General features: G+C 52.0%; 2 protein-coding genes across 4 annotated transcripts in view; both read left to right on the top strand.

Annotated features, from left to right (window-relative positions):
• The first annotated feature begins 481 nt into the window (after positions 1-481).
• On the top strand, positions 482-10,908 carry Srf (serum response factor). Of its 2 annotated transcripts, XM_074082150.1 has the most exons (8): positions 490-884; positions 1,632-1,914; positions 3,551-3,817; positions 5,341-5,602; positions 6,158-6,277; positions 7,810-8,001; positions 8,254-8,330; positions 8,544-10,908. In XM_074082150.1, the coding sequence occupies exons 2-8, from the start codon at positions 1,714-1,716 to the stop codon at positions 8,637-8,639; spliced, it is 1,215 nt and encodes a 404-aa protein (XP_073938251.1). In that variant the 5' UTR covers positions 490-884; positions 1,632-1,713; the 3' UTR covers positions 8,640-10,908. The 2 variants fall into 2 exon arrangements, with proteins under 2 accessions (XP_020012827.1, XP_073938251.1); XM_020157238.2 differs by having other exon boundaries at positions 482-1,914.
• Positions 10,909-11,424: 516 nt separating this feature from the next.
• Cul9 (cullin 9) overlaps positions 11,425-19,335 on the top strand; it is a 34,164-nt gene continuing 26,253 nt past the window's right edge. For both annotated transcript variants that reach the window (XM_020157235.2, XM_020157234.2), the window contains exons 1-8: positions 11,425-11,578; positions 13,377-13,980; positions 14,776-14,930; positions 15,456-15,956; positions 16,442-16,577; positions 16,697-16,920; positions 17,190-17,595; positions 18,010-18,202. In XM_020157235.2, the coding sequence (XP_020012824.2) occupies positions 13,386-13,980; positions 14,776-14,930; positions 15,456-15,956; positions 16,442-16,577; positions 16,697-16,920; positions 17,190-17,595; positions 18,010-18,202 (2,210 nt within the window). In that variant the 5' untranslated portion in view covers positions 11,425-11,578; positions 13,377-13,385. The remainder of the gene's footprint in view (positions 11,579-13,376; positions 13,981-14,775; positions 14,931-15,455; positions 15,957-16,441; positions 16,578-16,696; positions 16,921-17,189; positions 17,596-18,009; positions 18,203-19,335) is intronic.

Below are 19,335 nucleotides of genomic sequence, written 5' to 3'. Positions count from 1 at the left end.
AAAGTCTAAGGTATTTTCACTGCCTAGGAGCAAAGACCTACCCTGAATCTGGGCTTTGCAGCACCCTAGTTCTAACTTAATTTCTTTGTCTCTCTGTCTGTCTGTCTCTCTCGCCTGTGGGATTTCCGTGGCTTTCTAGAGTAGGGCGGGGACTCGCGTGTACGTGCTGCTTGCTGGCTCGATTAAACTTTCTGTCTGGCTACACTTTCAGGCCTTTGCACTGGCCGTGGGGTGTGCTTTATTCTCGGGACCACTCCCTCTTCCAGCCAGCCTGCAGCTGGAAGTCTTCACTGATCTCCCTTCTCTCTTCCCCGCCCCCATCAGGGACGGTAGGAAGACTGTCTCTGGCCTTTTCCAGATGTACGTCTGCCAAAGACCCCCCAGTATAAAGGATGATGAATGAGGACCTGGGAGCCGGACTGGTGGGAAAGTGTTGATCCCTTGCCAAGAGAGGGAAAGGGAAGGGAAGTCGGAGGTGGGGTGGGGGGTGGGGAGGGAAGGGAAGGGTAGGACTGGAGCCGCTGGACGCGAAGAGTCCTAAACAACCGGCACTCAAGTCCCCTCGGCTCCAGTAACTTTGCCTCTCTCGGGAATGTTTGAGGACATGTTCCAATCAATCCCTGCACTCCTTAGCCGGAATCGAGCTGGGCTTTCTCATTTATTGCAAAGCCCCAGTCCACACAGACACTCCCCGAGTGTTTTCTTTCTAGCACCCTCCGCTAGGAAAGACTACTTGAGTCCTCCCAAGCTTCCTCTCTGCAGGTCCCTCCCAATTCTCCGGCTCAGGGGGGCGGAGCTATGACTTCTCCCCTGTTCCTTTAAGATGATTCGGCTCCTCCTCCTTCGGAATCGCGGTCTGACGCTGGATGACAGTAGCGAGTTCGGTATGTCTATGCAAATAAGCGCCCCCTCTGGGCCAATAGGGAGCGGAGTTGTCGGAACCGCGGACCAATGGGGCGGGGGAGCTGGGGCTCACCATATAAGGAGCGGCCTCGCCATAAAAGGAAACATTGTATCTCTTTATATGGGGGGAAGGGTCGGGGGATCCCTCCGCCGCCAGCGCGTGGTCCCAGCCCCCTCCACCCGCTGTCTCCGCCGCGGCCAGCAGCCCCTGCCCCCCGGGGGACGCTGACGGCCGCCGGGCGCGCCGCCCTAGCATACGGACAGGGGGCGCTGCGCACGGCCTGGGGCAACCCGGGCCACAGGGGCAGGAAAGTGAGGGCCCAGGTCGGCCCGGGCGTGCAGGGGCCCCGGGTCTCAGGAATTGCCGCGGCAACGATAGCCGCACTAGCAGCAGCGGGAGTGCCGGGTTTAGCCGGGAAGCCGATGGCGGCGGCGGCGGCGGCTCCGATTCCTCGCTGACTGCCCGTCCGCCCTCCTGCACTGAGCGCCATGTTACCGAGCCAAGCTGGGGCCGCGGCGGCTCTGGGCCGGGGCTCGGCCCTGGGGGGCAGCCTGAACCGGACCCCGACGGGGCGGCCGGGCAGTGGAGGCGGCAGCGGCGGGACTCGCGGGGCTAACGGGGGCCGGGTCCCTGGGAACGGCGCGGGGCTCGGACCGGGCCGCCTCGAGCGGGAGGCTGCAGCAGCGGCAGCAACCACCCCGGCGCCCACCGCGGGGGCCCTCTACAGCGGCAGCGAGGGCGACTCGGAGTCGGGCGAGGAGGAGGAGCTGGGCGCGGAGCGGCGCGGCCTGAAGAGGAGCCTGAGCGAGATGGAGCTTGGCGTGGTGGTCGGTGGGCCCGAGGCGTCGGCGGCGGCCACCGGGGGCTACGGGCCGGTGAGCGGCGCGGTGAGCGGGGCCAAGCCGGGTAAGAAGACCCGGGGCCGCGTGAAGATCAAGATGGAGTTTATCGACAACAAGCTGCGGCGCTACACGACCTTCAGCAAGAGGAAGACGGGCATCATGAAGAAGGTACTGAGCCTGAGGCTGGCGGGCCACCGGGGACCCAGAGGGTGGGTTCGCGCAGGGGGAGCCCGGGAGCCGGGCAGAGCCGAGGCGGAGGTGAGAGGCGGCGAGTCCGCAGGAGGTGTGTGGGAGGGGATGGCTGTACCCGGAGAGGGAGAAAGGGGAGGGGCCGTCCGAGAAATATGGGGAGAGGGGAGATGCCGCGAACGTCCGACTCCAGGGAAAAGGCTCCGAGATGGGAGTGACCGGCGCGAGAGAGGAAGAGGGCCCCTGTGGAGCACAGGGGTGAGCAGCGGCTGCCGGGGAGGTGGATAAGGAGACGCCGGTGTCCGCAGATCCAGTGCGTTGGATCTGATGCTAGGGAAGGGTGTGGGACAAGCAGGGAGCAGAAGAGCAGGTATGGGGGTGAGGAAGCTGGAGCTGCTGTATGAACTGTGGGCGAGCATGTGTGGGAGGCCGGTGGGCGCCACTAGAGTAATGCTGTCAGGAAGGACAGGCAGGGTTAGGGACCAGGTGAGAGAGCAAAGCTGGAGAGCTCTTGTTGCCTTGACTAGCAAGCCTTGATCAAGTCCCGCCCTGGCCATGTGTCTTCCGTTGCTTTCTCTGGAAACCTCGTGCTCCCCGGCGGGACCGGCTTACAGAATCGCCTGCCTTTGGGATAAGTGGGGTTTTTCCAGCTCCAGAGCAAATCAGTTCATGGTGTTTGGGGAGGAGTCCAGGAGTTTTGTAGGGGTACCTAGAAGTTTCTCCTCTTCCGGTGAAAAGGGATGAGAAAAGGAATCATCTTGAAGGTGTAGAATATGGGAAGGGATGGAAGCAAAGCAACTGGAAAACAAGCCACATCCTTGGGAACATTGGCTGGTGTTTTTTTTTTTTTTTATCAGTCCCATAGAGAAAACGGAGCTGTTTCCAAGGTGGGTTGTGGAACTGTTGAATGAGGATGGCATCTCTGCAGTTCCTTCCTGGGCTCGTGGCAGAGTATCTAGTGGTCTTATCTCCCATCACTTTACTCTTCTATCAGTGTCTCTTGTCACCTGATCATCAGTTGAGAAGGTTGTGGGAGAAGATGGTTCCTTTCTTTCTTCTTTATGTCCCTCCTTCCCAAGACAAAGGGGAAAAAGGCAGGGCCGAAGGAGAAATTAGGTTATAATGACAGGTTAGGGCCTGTGCAGTCTCTGGGAGGACACATCGAACACATGGGGGTTAGTTGGTGCCTTATCACTAATGTGATGTGTGAATTCCAGTGTGGTAGGGATTTAGCTCTGTCCCTGTGACAGTGATGAAGGAATGAGCCTCTGTGAGTCTCCAGGCACCAAGCTGTGGTGGGGAGCAGTTAATATCTGGGGGTCTCTACATCCCTGTCCATCCCTGGGGCGGGGAGAGGGTGGTGACCGTTTGCTTGGGGTATCCACAGGTTGGTGGGACTTTTCCTTCAAGGAGAATCATGGGTAGTTTTCTGCTCCCAGCTCACCTTCAGATATCCCGAGAGGTTCCCCCCCACCACCAGAATCATTAAAAAAGGAAGGTCACCACAGGAGTGGGCGCTGGAGATCACTGAGTAATTACTCTTTCCTACTTCCTGAGGAAGGTTGAGATAAGTTTTGCTGACCTGCCCATCTCCCTCCCCCCCCCACCTCCCCAGGCCTATGAGCTGTCCACGCTGACAGGGACACAGGTGCTGTTGCTGGTGGCCAGTGAGACAGGCCATGTGTATACCTTTGCCACCCGCAAACTGCAGCCCATGATCACCAGTGAGACCGGCAAGGCACTGATTCAGACCTGCCTCAACTCGCCAGACTCTCCACCCCGCTCAGACCCCACCACAGACCAGAGAATGAGTGCCACTGGCTTTGAAGAGACAGATCTCACCTACCAGGTGTCAGAGTCTGACAGCAGTGGGGAGACCAAGGTGTGTTTTGGGTAACCCGTGTTTGGGGAGGGAAGTAAAGGGGGTCCCTTTCCCTCCCTGACCCAATACAGGTAAATAGGTGCCCATCGATGCGAAGGGGAGCTGGGTTAGTGCCCCTTATCCTAGGGGACAGGTGTCCATATTCCATTCCTGACAGGAGGCCGGCCCTCTAGATAAGCGGGCGGCCTCCGTGCCCATATAAGGCCGGCTCGGGCTCCACGCCGGCCTCCCGCCTGCAGCCCGCCTGCCTGGCAGGGCCTTTGCATTCCTCCCGCCAGCTGTCTCCCCGCTGGGGGCGGGGGTGTAGTTTAGCCCTGCCCTCCCGGCAGGCTGGAGCACTGGGGAATAGGAAAGCAGCACTTCGGGACCCAGGGTCCTGGGAACCCAGCACGGTTGGTAGGCAGGCTGGCTGATTGAGCAGGGGACTACCTTACTAGCTAGCCAGATACCCCTTTAGGATGTCAGGGCCTGAGCAGCTAGTGAGTGCTTTCGCCTACTGCTGTGGATGCTGGCCCGGCCCTAGTTACGCCTCCCCCTTCCTTTTCCCGGTAAGGAGAGGGGGCGGGGCTTCCTTCTTGCTGTCTGGGGAGCTCCACCTTCTGGGTGGCCCTTAATTAGCTGGCCAATGGGAGGAAGCGACACTGTTTGCCTTAGCAACGCCTCCGCCAATCAGAGGCCTTGAGCCCTGCTGCTTAGCAAACATCCCGTGCTAAGCCAACCACAGCTATTGAGCCCCACACTTGACTCAGTTCGGAGCTAGGCTTGGTGGCTTGGTTCTCAGTTCCTGGCTTGTTCCACCTTCTAAGAACGGAGGTTTCCCCAGGAGTTAACGCTCCCAGCTCCCCTTCTATTAGTAGGACTATATATTCGCAGGAAACGGGTGGATGAGTAAGTTCCTTGGTAGTTGAAGCATTTGACATAAAGTCCAAGATCTCTCTCAAATCCTAAGTTCCCTGAAAATCTCTCAGTCTTCGTTTCAGAGTCTGGCAAATCGGAGCTAGAAGAACTCTTTTAAAGGGAATATAGTAGTTCAGCTCTCTCATGTTTACAGAAGAGGAAAACTGAATTACAGAAAAAGGAAGTAATTATCTCAGGGTCACACAGATGGTCATTGCCTGTGTTGGGAACAGATTCTGGGTGTGATTACCACAGTCCATTGGAGCAGAGAACTTGGGGAGTTATAGTGGTGATGATCACTGTGATTATTGTCATCATCATCATCATCGTATAGATTTATGTCACCTTAATGTGCCAGGTACTATTCTCCAAGTGCTTTTAGGTATGTTAATCTAGTTAATCCTCCCAACAACCTATGGGGTAGGTTTTTTCCTTTTTTTTAGAGGTAGAAAACTGATGCTTAGTAGCTCCATAACTTGCCCAAGGGTCAGGCAGCAGATATATGGTAGAGTTTGGATTTGAACCCAAGCACACTGGTATCATTCTGGGCTCTCAGTTCACACAAAGCTACTCCAGGGGTTGGGGCCTGTTAGAAGCTCACTATTCTATCTTTACTCTGGGTATAGGACACACTGAAGCCGGCATTCACGGTCACCAACCTGCCAGGTACCACCTCCACCATCCAGACAGCACCTAGCACCTCTACCACCATGCAAGCCAGTAGCGGCCCCTCCTTTCCCATCACCAACTACCTGGCACCAGTGTCTGCTAGTGTCAGCCCCAGCGCTGTCAGCAGTGCCAACGGGACTGTGCTGAAGAGTACAGGCAGTGGTCCTGTCTCCTCTGGAGGCCTTATGCAGCTGCCCACCAGCTTCACCCTCATGCCTGGTGAGTCACAAGGGGCAGGGAGAGATTCATTCTCCCTGGGGCAGATTGAGTATGCTGAGTGGGTTTAGGACTGGCACCAGGAGAACCTGCTCAGAGAAGAGTAAACAGGTTAGAGCCTGAGAAGCCCCTTATGTCTCATGGGAAGACAAGTCCTTGCTTACTGAGACCCCTGCTATCCTTGTCAGTAAGTTTCAGCTGTACATTCTGGCCTTGTCTAGCTAGTCTAGCCTATCCCTCCATTGCCACAGGAACAGTAGACATTCTGCTACTTCCTTGTCTTGTCTGAGAGAACATGTCCCCAGTGGGTCAATGCAAGTTCCTGGGTCAGTTGAAGGAGATGGAGGAAAGGCCTGGGGCAGGAGGAGGAGGAAAGCCCCTGGAGAAGTGATTTAGAGCATGAAGGACCTCTTTGGTTTCCTGGAAAGGTAGTGATGGGGACCATCACGTAGTGATAGTTGGGGACCAATGTGCCAGGCCCTGGTACTAGTGTTTTCAAGTGTGCTTGGTGCAGATAGTAATTGCACAAGAGCCCAAGTAAGACACTGTGTCTTGCAGGTGGGGCAGTGGCCCAGCAGGTCCCTGTGCAGGCCATTCAGGTGCACCAGGCCCCACAGCAAGCGTCTCCCTCTCGTGACAGCAGCACAGACCTCACGCAGACCTCCTCCAGCGGGACAGGTATAACATCTTTGTCATCCTCCCTGTTCTTCCTCTTTAGTAGTAGTGGGTGCCCAGCAGCATTCCTCCTATACCTAAGGTCAGACACGTTCCTAAGGTAGATACCAAAGCGTTAGGCTTCATCCTTGGGGGAAAGTTAGATGAAATCTTTTTTTTTTTTTGCGGTACTGGGGTTTGAACTCATGGTCTTCACCTTGAGCCACTCCAGAAGCCCTTTTTTTTTTTTTTGGTGATGGGTTTTTGCAAGATAGGGTCTTGCAAGCTATTTGCCCGGGCTGGCCTCAAACCGTGATCCTCCTGATCTCTGCCTCTTGAGTAGCTAGGATTTATAGGCATGAGCCACTGGTGCTTGGCTTGGATTTTGAATCTTCCCCTGCAGTGGAGCTGTGGAGTCTAGGAGGAAATTAGAGACTACTGAAGCTACCTCCTCCTGATTGAGTTGAGGAGAAATCATTTGTTCAGTTACAAGGACTTACAGAGCAGTTGTCTCCTTGTGGGAGGGTATTACAGGCTTCAAGTAGCCATAATTTTCGTCAGCTATCTTTGGTCATTTCAGAAATGCTGAGACAGTCTCAAAATTACTTTTAAAGATACTGTCATTCTGCCTTACTACACAAGTGTAGTCTGGAGCCTGGGAGTATCAGTGTTACCTGAGAGCTTATGGAAATGCAGAATCTTAAGTGTCACCCTAATTTACTAAATCAGAATGTGCATTTTAATAAGATTCTCATGTAACTATACATGTTAACATTGGAGAAGTGCTTGTTTAAAAGATGAATTGGGAGCCAGGTATCTGTAATTCCAGCCCTTGGGAGGCAGAGGCAAAGAGAATTGTGAGTTCAAAGCTAGCCTGGGCTACATAGAGAGACCCTGCCTCAAAAAAAAACAAACAAAAAAGAAAAATTTGTTAGGTATGAGTTTAGGAAGTGTGAGAAGGAATAAAAACAGACAAAAAAAAAAATGAGGTGATGGCTAGGTGCTGGTGGCTCATGCCTGTAATCTTAGCTACTCAGGAGGCAGAGATGAGGAGGATCGAGGTTTAAAGCCAGCCTGGGTAAATAGTTTTTGTGAGACCCTAATCTCGAAAATACTCAACATTAAAGAGCTAGCAGAGTGACTCAAGTGGTAGAGCACCTGTCTAGAAAGTGTGAAACCCTGAGTTCAAATCCCAGTACCACCAAAAAAAAAAAAGAACGAAAAAAGAGGTGATGAAGCTCCCCAAATGGAGAGTATCTGAGTTTCCTGGGAGTTGGTCAATTATTTTACTCTCAGGGCCTGGGAATCCAGAATTCAATGGGTAGACAATCCAGTAGTACAAAGTGACAGGGCATGGTTAAAAGGTTGGGGCTCTTGTGTTCAGAGAAAAATAAGGCTTTTCTTAGTCAGTGTGAGGGAGCAGAGGGGAACAGTCTTGGCAAGCTTCTGCTCTGGGACATAGCAAGAAGGCCCTGGAGTCTGGAATCCTGGGACAGGATAAGGGATACCCGTAGGAACCAGTGCCCTGCTCACTAATGTGTGTCTGTGTTTTCTAGTGACGTTGCCTGCCACCATCATGACGTCATCCGTGCCCACAACTGTGGGTGGTCACATGATGTACCCTAGCCCCCATGCGGTGATGTATGCCCCCACCTCAGGCCTGGCTGATGGCAGCCTCACCGTGCTCAATGCCTTCTCTCAGGCACCATCTACCATGCAGGTGTCCCACAGCCAGGTCCAGGAGCAAGGTGAGGGCTGAAGAAAGGAGCACTTCCTCCCTTACACACACACTCGAATGTCCCCCCAGCGTGCCCTCACACTGCGATGTCCCCTCTCTCACTAAGATGTGCAAACTATTGCTGTACAAACACACTCACACAAACTCTGATGCTCTTGCACACTTAGACTCACCAGTCATTTGTGCATTTTGTCACCACTCCTCCAGTATCTGCAGGGTCCTTTTGAGCAAGCAAATGAGATCTTTGTATTTTCTAATGCAGGTGGCGTCCCCCAGGTTTTCTTGACTGCACCATCTGGGACAGTGCAGATTCCTGTTTCTGCAGTTCAGCTTCACCAGGTAGGTGGGAGCACCTGAACTCCTCCCACACAGCCACTTCATCTTCTGCTGGGGAAAGCCAATTACCAGTTGGCGAAAGCCAGAATCCCTAGCCCAGGGGCACATCTGTTTTTCTGCTCAGGGCTGTGGTGGGCAGGGAGGCCAGCAGGGGGAGCCCGAGCTGGCTGGTCCATCTTTCTGCCCCCTTTCCCTCACAACCCCCTTTCTCTCCAGATGGCTGTGATAGGGCAGCAGGCTGGGAGCAGCAGCAACCTCACCGAGCTACAGGTGGTGAACCTGGACGCCACCCACAGCACCAAGAGTGAATGATCCGCCCGCCGCCCTGGACAGATGGCCCAAGGGATGGCACCACTTATTTATTGTTGCCTTTTCACGTTTTCTTTACACACATGCTGACGGGCTGCAGGAGGGAGGCGGGGAGAAGGAGCGGGCAGCCACAGGACTTGTGCCCTCTCACTCCAGCCAAAGAAATGGGCCTGCCTGCCCTCCCCCGTCCTCCCTCACCCTCCCTCCTTCCTGCTCCACCTCCTGTTTCTATTGATGGTGGGGCCTTCCTCCCTCCTCAGACTCCCCTCGCCAGCTTGGCTCCATGTTTGCCATGAGTATTAGCTTACCCAGTAGGACCGTGCCCCACTTTCCCATTCACAGTCCTGTGGGACTGGGCATTGTGTCCTCCCCTGAGGAATGAGTTGGGGTCCTCTCTCCAGCCTCCTGCTGACCCCAGGTCAGCACTGTGTCTGCCACAGGCTGGGTCAAAAGAGCCCTGCTCCTGCCCCTCAGGGAGCCAGCTGGGGAGATGGGGGCTTCTTCCCTCATGCCGCCGCCGCCCTCTGCCCCTTCAGCTCCTGAGTAGCTGGGCCTGTGCACTGGGCAGGTTCCTGGGGCCACCTGCCCTGCCTTGCCACTCCCATGGACCTCCAGGGGCTCTTGGGTTGGAGGGAACCACCAGCGTTCCCTTCTTCCCCTTGTCTTCCCCCCCTCTCCTCCCAGCTGCTTTACTTAAAGTTGATTTTGAACTTTTTATTTGAGGAGACGAAGTGAAAACAAATCTATAAATATATATTTTTAAAATATTTAACTTTTTTTTATGGCGTTTTTCTCGTCCCCCTCCCTGCCCAAACTCCCCTTCCCTGGGGAGCCCTTGGGCTCCCCAGAACTGGCTGGGCCCCTGGGGACAGAGCCACCCCATGAGCTAGGGGTCCACCAGTGTGGGGGGGAGAGTCTGGGATTGCCCGGTCCTGGGTTGTTTCCAGGAGAAAGCCGGGGGAGGGACCCTCAGGCCATGCCCCAACGGGGTGGGGAGGGTGACCTACAGGTCCAGGCCTCTTTTTGCCCTTTTGGGCTATTACTAGGGAGAGGGAAGAGGGAGACTAAACTTCAGGGGGGAGGGGCGGTGGGAGGGTGACAGGTAGAGGCAACTGACTTCATTTGTGCCACAAGCATGGGCATTGCAGCCTTGTGTTGCCCTGGGACTGCAGCTGCCCGGGGCCCAAGTTGCAGTGAGCAGGGTGGGGTCTGGGAGGGGGGAGATGCAGGAATGGGGGTCAGAAGAGGTAGGAGCAGCTCTTGTGCTGAGGGCAGCGATGGGGAGCCAGAAATGGGCAGCTCTCCCAGGGAGTGGGCAGCTACTGTAACTTTTTAAATTAAGACAAAAAGCCTTGAAGAAAATGACTTTATTTTTCTAAGTGTAACCTCAGTATTTATGTAATTTGTACAGGGGCCATGCCTCACCCCCTTCTGCCCCCTTGGGGTAGAACTTGAGGGTGGGCTAGCATAGGGGGAGGGTCTTTTACCCTGTGTCAGAGCCTACCTTGACCACCTGTATCCAGAAAGGGAGCTTTTACAGACAGGGCAGCAGTTGGGGTGGAGTTTTAGCCCCTTGCTACTGCCTTCAGTAGGAACAAGCCTGCTTCTGTGATTAGGTGAAGGGGTGGGGGAAGATTTTACGCACAGCCTAGATATTGAGGGGATGGTTTGCCCACACGTTTGAGAACCCCCTAACCTCTAATCCCACATTGCTGTCTTGCCCCAGTTGAGGGTGCCAAGATGGAGGTCACCTTTCTGGGCTTTCTCCTAGGTGATAGTTGGGGCTTATGGGTGGCTTTCAAGGCTGGGGCATGGCAAATCAGGGGCTAGAGTGGGGGGAGCTTGGGACTCAGGTCTGTAACTGCCCAGCCCCTTTCTCTGCTCGTTTCACTCCACCACCACTCACTCCCCACTCCCCCACCCATGGAGGAGATACTGAAATTCCGCCTCTCCTCACAAAAAACAGACCCAGTGAGTGAATCAGGCAAAGTGCTTATAATGTGTGTTGTGTGAGCGTGGCCTTGGGAGAAGGTGTGTCAGGGATGAGGTGACATTTACATGTGCAGACTCTTGGTGTTTCCCCTCCTCGGTGGCTCTGGGTGTGTGTGTGTGTCTGAGTGAATGTGTGAATGTGGAGTGTGTGTAACAGTGGTTTCTACTTCCCCTGGGATGCTGACCCAGGAATAGTGGACAAGGTCACAGTCCTATGTACAGAGCTTTCTTTTGTATTAAAAAAAAAAAACTTTCAATAAATGTATCATTTTTGTGCACAGACTGGGGTCTTTGGCTCTGTCTTTGGGATCTTTTCAACACAGGGAGGTGTGAACACAAAACCCTTGAATGCTGCTCTAAGTTGCTTTTTGAAACAGCTTTGGGCTGTTAAACTCCACAATTTAAGGAATTTCTCTCTGTGCATGATTTTGCTTGATGCTCAGGCCAGCACAGAGTTTTTAATTAATCGGCAGTACGGCACAACTAACCTGAAGTATTGCAGACGGATTTAGGAGACTCATGCATGGATACATGACCTACTGAAAAATCAGAGGACAGCCTTTGGGTGGGAGCGTGGGTTCCTATGTTCCAGAGTGATGCTGTGACGGGAGATGGGGGGGCGAGGGAGGCTGACCCAGTAAAGAGCAGCAGGGCTTCCCACCGGTTGGTTAGAAAGCCCTTTTCCAGGCGGGAGACCGCCATCCGGGACTCCTCCTGCAGCGTCCCACCCCCGCCCCTCCGCCCCCAGGGCGCGCAGCCGTCCGCGGGAAGTACGCATGCTCCAGCCGCGCGCCGTTCCGCCACGCACGGCGTGGGCTGCGGTGGGACCCGTAGCCGTCGGGACGTGCGTGCACTCACCGTGTGACCCGGAAGGGAGCTGCTGAGGAGGCGGGACCCGGACCGCGGACCGGCCGCTGGGTCCCAGCGAGGGCCGAGCCGGGCGGTGGGAGGTGAGAGGAGGGTTCTGCGCTGACCCGGTCCCTTGTCCGACCCCTGCCCCACCCCTTACCTCCCTCCGTGGGGCTGGCGAAGGCAGCCAGGTCTCGCTCTGAGATTCACTTGGTCCTGTCAGTCTCGTCCGACCGCGAACCCCTTCATCCTTACCCCGCCCCCCCAAACCCTTTCCACCGCCGTGCTGGCCGCTCCCACCGCCCCTCGGGTCGGTCTCACGCAGTGCTACCTGCCGGCCTCAGTCTCCGCATCCACACCTCATCGCCATCCCTCAGTTATTGCCTCTGGTCCAGGCCACGTTGCGCCCCGTGGCGTCCCCAGGCCTAGCCGATTGTTTTAATTGGCCCCGCGTTAATCAGTTGCCATTGCCGTCTCCTTGGTTACTCCCCTCCCCAGCTTTTCCCCCACGCGAAGTGAACTCCCTCCCCCACTGAGGTCCACATCTTACCTGTCTCCTCTTCACGCCTTTCTTCTGCTTGCTTCTGTCCCTGCCCACCCCCATCCCCCCCCTCCACATCATCCTTGCACTGGTCACCACTTCCTCATCTGGATTAACCTTCCATTCTTCTTCTGTTCCCTGTTGTCCCTACACTGCTCCCATCTCACACCTTTTCCTGGTTATTTTACTCCCATGAATAATTCTGCGACTTAATAACTTCCCATCTAATGACTGTCCCTACCTTTTAAGAATAGTATTAGATTATGTTTAGTGAGATGCTGTTCTGAGTGTGTTACGTAGATGCTCTTATGTTTTACAAAATAATGAAAAAAATTCATGACGTGGGTGTGAATATTATTACCATCTTGCAGAGGACACAGGTTCGGAGCAGCTTGTGCAGATAGTAAGTGAAAGTCAGAATTTAGTCATACTTTTCTGACTCAGAAATCTGTACCAAATTGCTTCTTTCCTGACCTCATTCCCTACCTTCAACCCCATGAGTACACCTCCACGCATATCCGTCTCATCTAGACCCTTAACTTACGTACGGCTTAAGTGCAGGGTGAGACCTGGTCTTTTTCCTCCCACGATTTTATCTGGTGCACAGACTGCTCCCACTTCCACAAGTGTCACACACTTTTCCCATCCAGTTGTCCACCCTACACTCCTGCCTCCTTTATCTCCATGCTCTTTTATCTGGTATGGCCTGCCTCTTTATACCTGTATTCCATGTTTTCTAGGTCATTTATACTCTCCATCCTGCCCTTCATCCATCCTACTTTTTCCTCACACTCTGGACCCATTACCTCACATGCTTCTGTCCTATGTCATCTCTCTTAAGTCCTGATATGTATCCCGTAGTCACCCTACAGGACCCAGATGGTACTGCTTAACTGTTACTGTGTACTATTACCTTGCCTGTTACCCTTCTCATTCTCTTTGTAACTTTTTCCATTTCTTTATGAGTGAATGAGTGTGTGTGTGTGTGTGTGTGTGTGTGTGTGTGTGTGTGTGTGTGTGTGTGTGTGTGTGTAGTGCTGGAGATCGAACCTAGGATCTCACAAATGCTAGGCAAGTGCTGCTCCTCTGAGTTAAATCCCTAGCCGCCTTCTTCCATTTCTTAAATCTCTTCATTTCGTCCCCTCAGTATTTTCACTCCATTCTTCTTCTCTTATAAGTCCCAAAGTGTGTTCAGCTATTTATTCCATCCTATTTTTGGCCTTTTCTGCTTGGCCTCTAAATTCCGCTATGTAGTCTATCAATCACCACCCACCCTATCCTATGTTCCAAGATTCTCTCCCACTCTAATCTTTTTCTTTTCTTATACTGCCTTATTTTCTTCTCCTTGTGCATCCCAGGAGATCAGAATGGTAGGGGAACGACGTGCTGGGGACCTTATGGTGCCTTTGGGGCCCCGGCTGCAGGCATATCCTGAAGAACTTATTCGACAGCGTCCTGGACATGATGGGCATCCTGAATACCTGATCCGATGGAGTGTCCTGAAGTGTGGGGAAGTAGGCAAAGTGAGTGTGGAGGAGGGCAAGGCAGAGCACCTCCTCATGTGGCTGTCAGCCCCAGAGGTCTATGCTAACTGCCCTATGCTGTTGGGTGAGCGGACACTATCTAAAGGACCTCAGTATGAACCAGCTGGAGCTTCAGGAAACTTTTCCCGCGATCCAGGAGGCCTCGATGAAGTAGCAATGGGAGAGATGGAGACTGATGTACGGGCACTGGTACGCAGGGCTGCCAGGCAGCTCGCAGAAGGAGGGACCTCAAGCCTTACAGCTGCTGTACTTCACACCATCCATGTGCTCAGTGCCTATGCCAGCATCAGGCCCCTCACTGGGGTCTTCAGGGAGACAGGAGCCCTGGACCTGCTCATGCACATGCTGTGCAATCCTGAGCCTCAGATCCGTCGGAGTGCAGGCAAGATGCTCCAGGCTCTGGCAGCCCATGATGCAGGTAAGAGACAGCCAGGAAAAGAAGGAAAACATTGGAGAGAATGGGGCACAAGAAGTAAAAATAGAAAGAGTAAAAAGAAAGTAAAAACAGAAGTAAAAACCTAGTATTTGATGAGTAGCAATTCAGTGCAAAGGAAACAGATTAATAAATTAGTACAAATACATAAACAAAAATGGTAGCACCTGTTTTATCTGCCCATTCTTAATCCATTGACAAAGAATAGAATGGGGGTAGATTTATAGTTTTTAAGCTGTGGGTTGATATTTATTAGTTGGTTATGAAATCTGTTTGGTAGGTTACCACACATATATATGTATAGTTTTTGGCAGTACTGGGATTTGAACTCAGGGCCTCACATTTGCTAGGCAGGTGTTCTTACCACTTGAGTCATTCTGCCAGCCTGTGTTTATCTGTCTGTCTGTCTGTCCATCTATCTATCTAGGGAAACATTGTCTTGATTTTGATTTAGTTGACATATTTGCAAATGAATGTAGACACTAAGATATAGCCCCAACCCTGCCAAAACGCATTAAATGTCAGTTTATGAGCTGTGTGCATTCAGTCTACCACCAATATTTTTAAAAGCCAATATCAGTGATTGTAAGTTTTGTACCATGATGTGTATTTTAATTATGTGTGGGTATGTTTGTGCCAGGTTGCGTGTAAAATCTGCTTCTTGCTGTGAGTCTTAGTCACAAAGAAGTTTGAAAGCCTCTCAGGAAGAAAAAAGCCTAGGAAAGGCAGGGAGAAATACTGTGGATGGAGGAGAAGATAAAGATTGGGTGTGTCTTACAGGGAGTCGGGCTCACGTCCTTCTGTCACTGAGCCAGCAAGATGGCATCGAGCAGCACATGGATTTTGACAGCCGATATACTTTGTTGGAGTTGTTTGCAGAGACCACATCCTCTGAAGAGCACTGCATGGCCTTTGAGGGCATGCATCTGCCTCAGGTATTCTGCCAGGGGTGCAGGAATGCTGTGTACAAGGCAGTATTTCTGTTTGGTTTTTTTTTTAATCAGGAATTAATTTTAGTATGATAGGATAAAGTGGGGAGAAAAAGGGAAAAACATTTCTTGCTTCCCATGCAGGAAATGGGAGTAAAGACTCCAGCAGTATTTCTGAAACTGTGTCAGTACCAGAACCACTTGAAGAGCTATTCAAAAGTTCATGTACTCTTCTCAGTCCCTCCTGTTCAGAATTTTTTTTTTTCGTGGTACTGGGATTTGAACTCAGGGCCTCATGTTTGCCAGACAGCCACTCTACCACTTGAGCCACTCCACCAGCACCCATTCAGAATTTATAAGATTCAAACCCAAATATCTGTGTCTTAAGATACTCTCTGTGTGTTTGTTATATAAATCAAAGTCTGAGAACTATAAGCCTAGCCTCATCAGGCTCTTACATGTGTCTGTAGGGGAAGGGGAGAGGCCAAAGCCAGGATGAGATGAACCTAATCCAAAGATTGTGTCCTACAGATTCCAGGAAAGCTGCTTTTCTCCCTGGTGAAGCGCTACCTATGTGTCACTTCCCTGCTGGATCAGCTGAATAACAGTCCAGAGCCAGAAGCTGGAGACCAAAGCTCCTCCTGCCCCACAAAGGAAAAAAGCCGGGGACAGCGGGAGTTGGAGTTCAGCATGGCAGTGGGCAATCTCATTTCAGAGCTGGTGCGGAGCATGGGCTGGGCCCGGAACCTCAGTGAACAGGGCCCACTACCACCCCGGCCACCCCGGTCCATCTTTCAGCCTTGCATTTCAGGGCCCCCCCTTTTACTGCCCACCGTTGTCACTACCCCCAGAAGGCAAGGGCGGGCCTTCCGCCAGCGCTGTGAATTTTCTAGCCGTAGTGGCTATGGTGAGTATGTGCAGCAGACATTGCAGCCAGGGATGCGAGTGCGAATTCTGGATGACTACGAGGAGATCAGCGCTGGTGATGAGGGCGAGTTCCGGCAGAGTAACAGTGGAGTGCCCCCTGTGCAGGTGAGGGATGCATGGTGGTGAGACACTGTTAGGGATCTGTTCTGGGTGAAGCATAGCTAGGACTTGTACGTAGAAGACTCTGGTGTGTCACGCAAGGAGAAAACCATCAGGGGTATTGGAGTAGTAAAAGGGAGTCAGCAAATGAGGAGGTGCCATTTGGGAAGCTGAGAGAATTTGGTAGAAGTGAGTGGGCTGTGAGGTTGTGGAGAGGTTTATACCCAGGAAGCAGAAATGATGTATTAACAATGCCCCAACGCTACCACCAGTGAAGGAAGGAAGTGTGGGACCAGAAGCCATCAAGGTGAGAAAGAGAGACAGGGACCACTCTTCAGAGGGGAAGGAAGCCTTTAGCACTATGGAGGTTTTTCTAAGCCTTTCCAGGTATCTGAGTGTGTGTCCTGGATGTGGGTCTGTGTATGTCCTCTCAAGTCTTCACTGTCCAGAGCTCAGAAGGCTAAACCTTCTGTATTCTTCTCGCAATGCAGGTTTTCTGGCAGTCAACAGGCCGTACCTATTGGGTGCACTGGCACATGCTGGAGGTCCTGGGACCTGAGGAGGCTACTGGGAATTTGGTTTCAGATACTACAGAGAAGGGAACAGGGGCTACTATAGTGGGCACAGGTGAGCCTAAGAGAGGATGTGGATAGCATGTTTCTGAACAGAGAACTGGTGTCTGGCATGAAGCTGCTTCTGACCCGCAGCTGCCCTGGAGGTTCAGAAATCAACTCTATTTTTGCTAGGAGCCGATACCCCTTTGCCTACATCCTCAGCATTTCCCTCCTGGGACTGGAAGTCTGTGGATGGCATCTATTCTTTGCCATACCTCCAACCTGAACCTCAGAAGAATAAGGAATTGGGTTACCTGACTCAGGCTGAGTGGTGGGAGCTACTTTTCTTCATTAAGAAGTTGGACCTATGTGATCAGCAGCCAATCTTCCAGAATCTTCAGGAGAAACTAGATAAGGTATTATAGGCCTGAGATACCTGGGGGAGGGTGTCTAGTGGGGTTACAGGTAGGAGCTCTAGAGGAGGTTTTAGTAATGGGATACCACTTAGGGGGAGGCTAGAGCTAAAGGTTCAAAGAGTATGGGGATCCTGCTGGGGGAAAAGACATACTGTGGGTCTGGTATTGTAGAGGTATGAGAGCATGATGGGAGGTAGCCACCCTTCTATTACTGTCCTAGGACTTGCGTGTCTGCTTGTCCATGGAATGCACACCCTTTGTGTTGACAGGCCCTGGGTGAAAAGGCCCTAGGTGAGCTCTCTGTGCCTGTAGAGATGGCAGAGGGTCTGTTGCAGACTCTCAGTAATCGGTTTGAGGGCAACCTCCTCTGTGACCTGCTCAACTCCCAAATCTACACCAAGTATGGGCTGCTACGTGATGAACTAAGCAGCTTGTCTTCTTCACGAAGTCACTCCTGTACTCCAGATGCAGAAGAGGTATCCAAGTCAGCAGCCAGCTTCTTGGAGGAAGAGACTAAGTCCCCCAAAGCCAAGGCTGAGCCCCCCAAGGCAGAGGCAGAGCCTGCCAATGTAAAGACTGAGTCGCCCATGGCACAGAGTGATTCACAGCTCTTTAACCAGCTTTTGGTGACTGAGGGAATGGTTTTGTCTTCTGAAACAAAGGAGGAAGCCAGTGGTGAGTAGGGTTTTGAGAGGGTAAGGGCAAAGACATTGGAACAAGCCCTGGGTAGGCCCAACCGATGAAGTGGATAGTCAGGGTGGAGAGAAAGCCCTGATGGAGAAAGGTCCCTTTTTCAGGGAAAAATGCCTCATAGCCACTTACCTTTCTTCTTCCTTTGACCTTGATTACATCTAACGAGTCCCACTCCCTCCCTTCAGGTTCTCTGGAAAGGGGGCTCATTTTGCAGGGTATTTCCCTCTTCACTTTTGGTTGGATCCTTCACACACAATTGGAAAAGTTCCAAATGCAAGTTACAGTAACAAATAATGTATTCGAATGTGCGCAGGATTACTGGGCTTAATTTTTATGACTCCCATCTTGGAGGTGCCACAATTCTTTTAACCACTGCCTTTCCTCCTCCAATTTCAGAAATGGCTAGAGCCTTGCGGGGTCCTGGTCCACGAAGCTCCTTGGATCAGCGTGTGGCAGCAGTTGTGGCCACTGTGCATATATCCAGCTTGGACACAAATCTGCAACTTTCAGGGCTCTCTGCCCTCTCTCAGGCTGTGGAGGAGGTCACTGAGCAGGACCATCCTCTGGTCCGTCCTGACAGGTGGCTGAGGTTAGCATGTTGCAGAGGGAAGAGGTTTGGGTTGAAGCTGTGGACAGTGAGAATGTAGTAGGAGAGAAGGAGCAAAGAGATTAGAAAGGTGAAGAGTTAGCCTGAGGAGCAGTGCAGCAGGAGGTGGGATATTACAGTATTCCTGGAGCACTTCTGTGTGTGGATTTTCACAGGCATTCTCTCATTAAATCTGCCTGACACCAAAGAAGCGCAGGTAGTATTGTCCACTATTATTACCAACACCAGTAGTATTGTTTGGGTGAGAAAACTGGGAAGTAAATTGCTCAGAGTTCTACAGAGAGCAGAGCAAGACTCAAACATAGGTTCTTCTGGCTCCAGAGCTTGAGTTTTTTCTATAAAATATTCTTTTTTTGAGCCGGGTATGGCAGTGCATTTGGGAGGCTGAGGTAGGAGGATCATAAGTTCTAAGCCAGCCTGGGCTACATAGTGAGACTTTGTCTCAAAATCTTTTTCTCTTCCTACTTTCCTTTTATTTTTAAAATTTTTTCCTACTTCTTAATTATACAAATAATACAACACAAATGCATTCTCATTTTAAAAGATTGGAAGAGAACTGGAGGTGTGATTCAAGTAGTAGAGTGCCTGCCTGCCAAGCTCAAAGCTCTGAATTCAGTCACCACTCCCATCAAATAATAATAATAATAATAGTAGCAGTAGTGGTAATAAAATAAAAAAGACCTGAAGAATATAAAAGAAGGTAGAATGAAAAGCTCTGCTTGGATGTGGTAGCTCATACCAGTGATCCCAGCACTCAGGAGCTAAGGCAGGAGGATCATGTGTTTGAGGCTAGCCTGGGCTGCATAGCTAGAGCCTGTCTCAAAAAAAAAGCAGGTGCCAGTGACTCATGCTTGTCATCCTAGCTACTTAAGAAGTTGAGTTTGGGAGGACTTACAGTTTGAGAGGATTGGTGTTTGAGGTCAGTCTGGGCAAAAAGTTCACAAGACCCCATCTCAATAGAAGAATGGTAGGAGTAGTGGTGTGCGCCTGTCATTCCAGCTATGGTAGGAAGCCTAAAATGGGAGGATCATGGTCCAGGCTGGCCTGGGCAAAAAGTGAAACCCTATATCTGAAAAAACCAGAGCAAAAAGATCTGGAAGCATGGGGCTGGCAGA

Source organism: Castor canadensis, chromosome 8 (assembly GCF_047511655.1).
Source record: "Castor canadensis chromosome 8, mCasCan1.hap1v2, whole genome shotgun sequence".
Lineage (NCBI taxonomy): Eukaryota > Metazoa > Chordata > Mammalia > Rodentia > Castoridae > Castor > Castor canadensis.
This window is presented reverse-complemented; position numbering and strand designations above follow the sequence as displayed.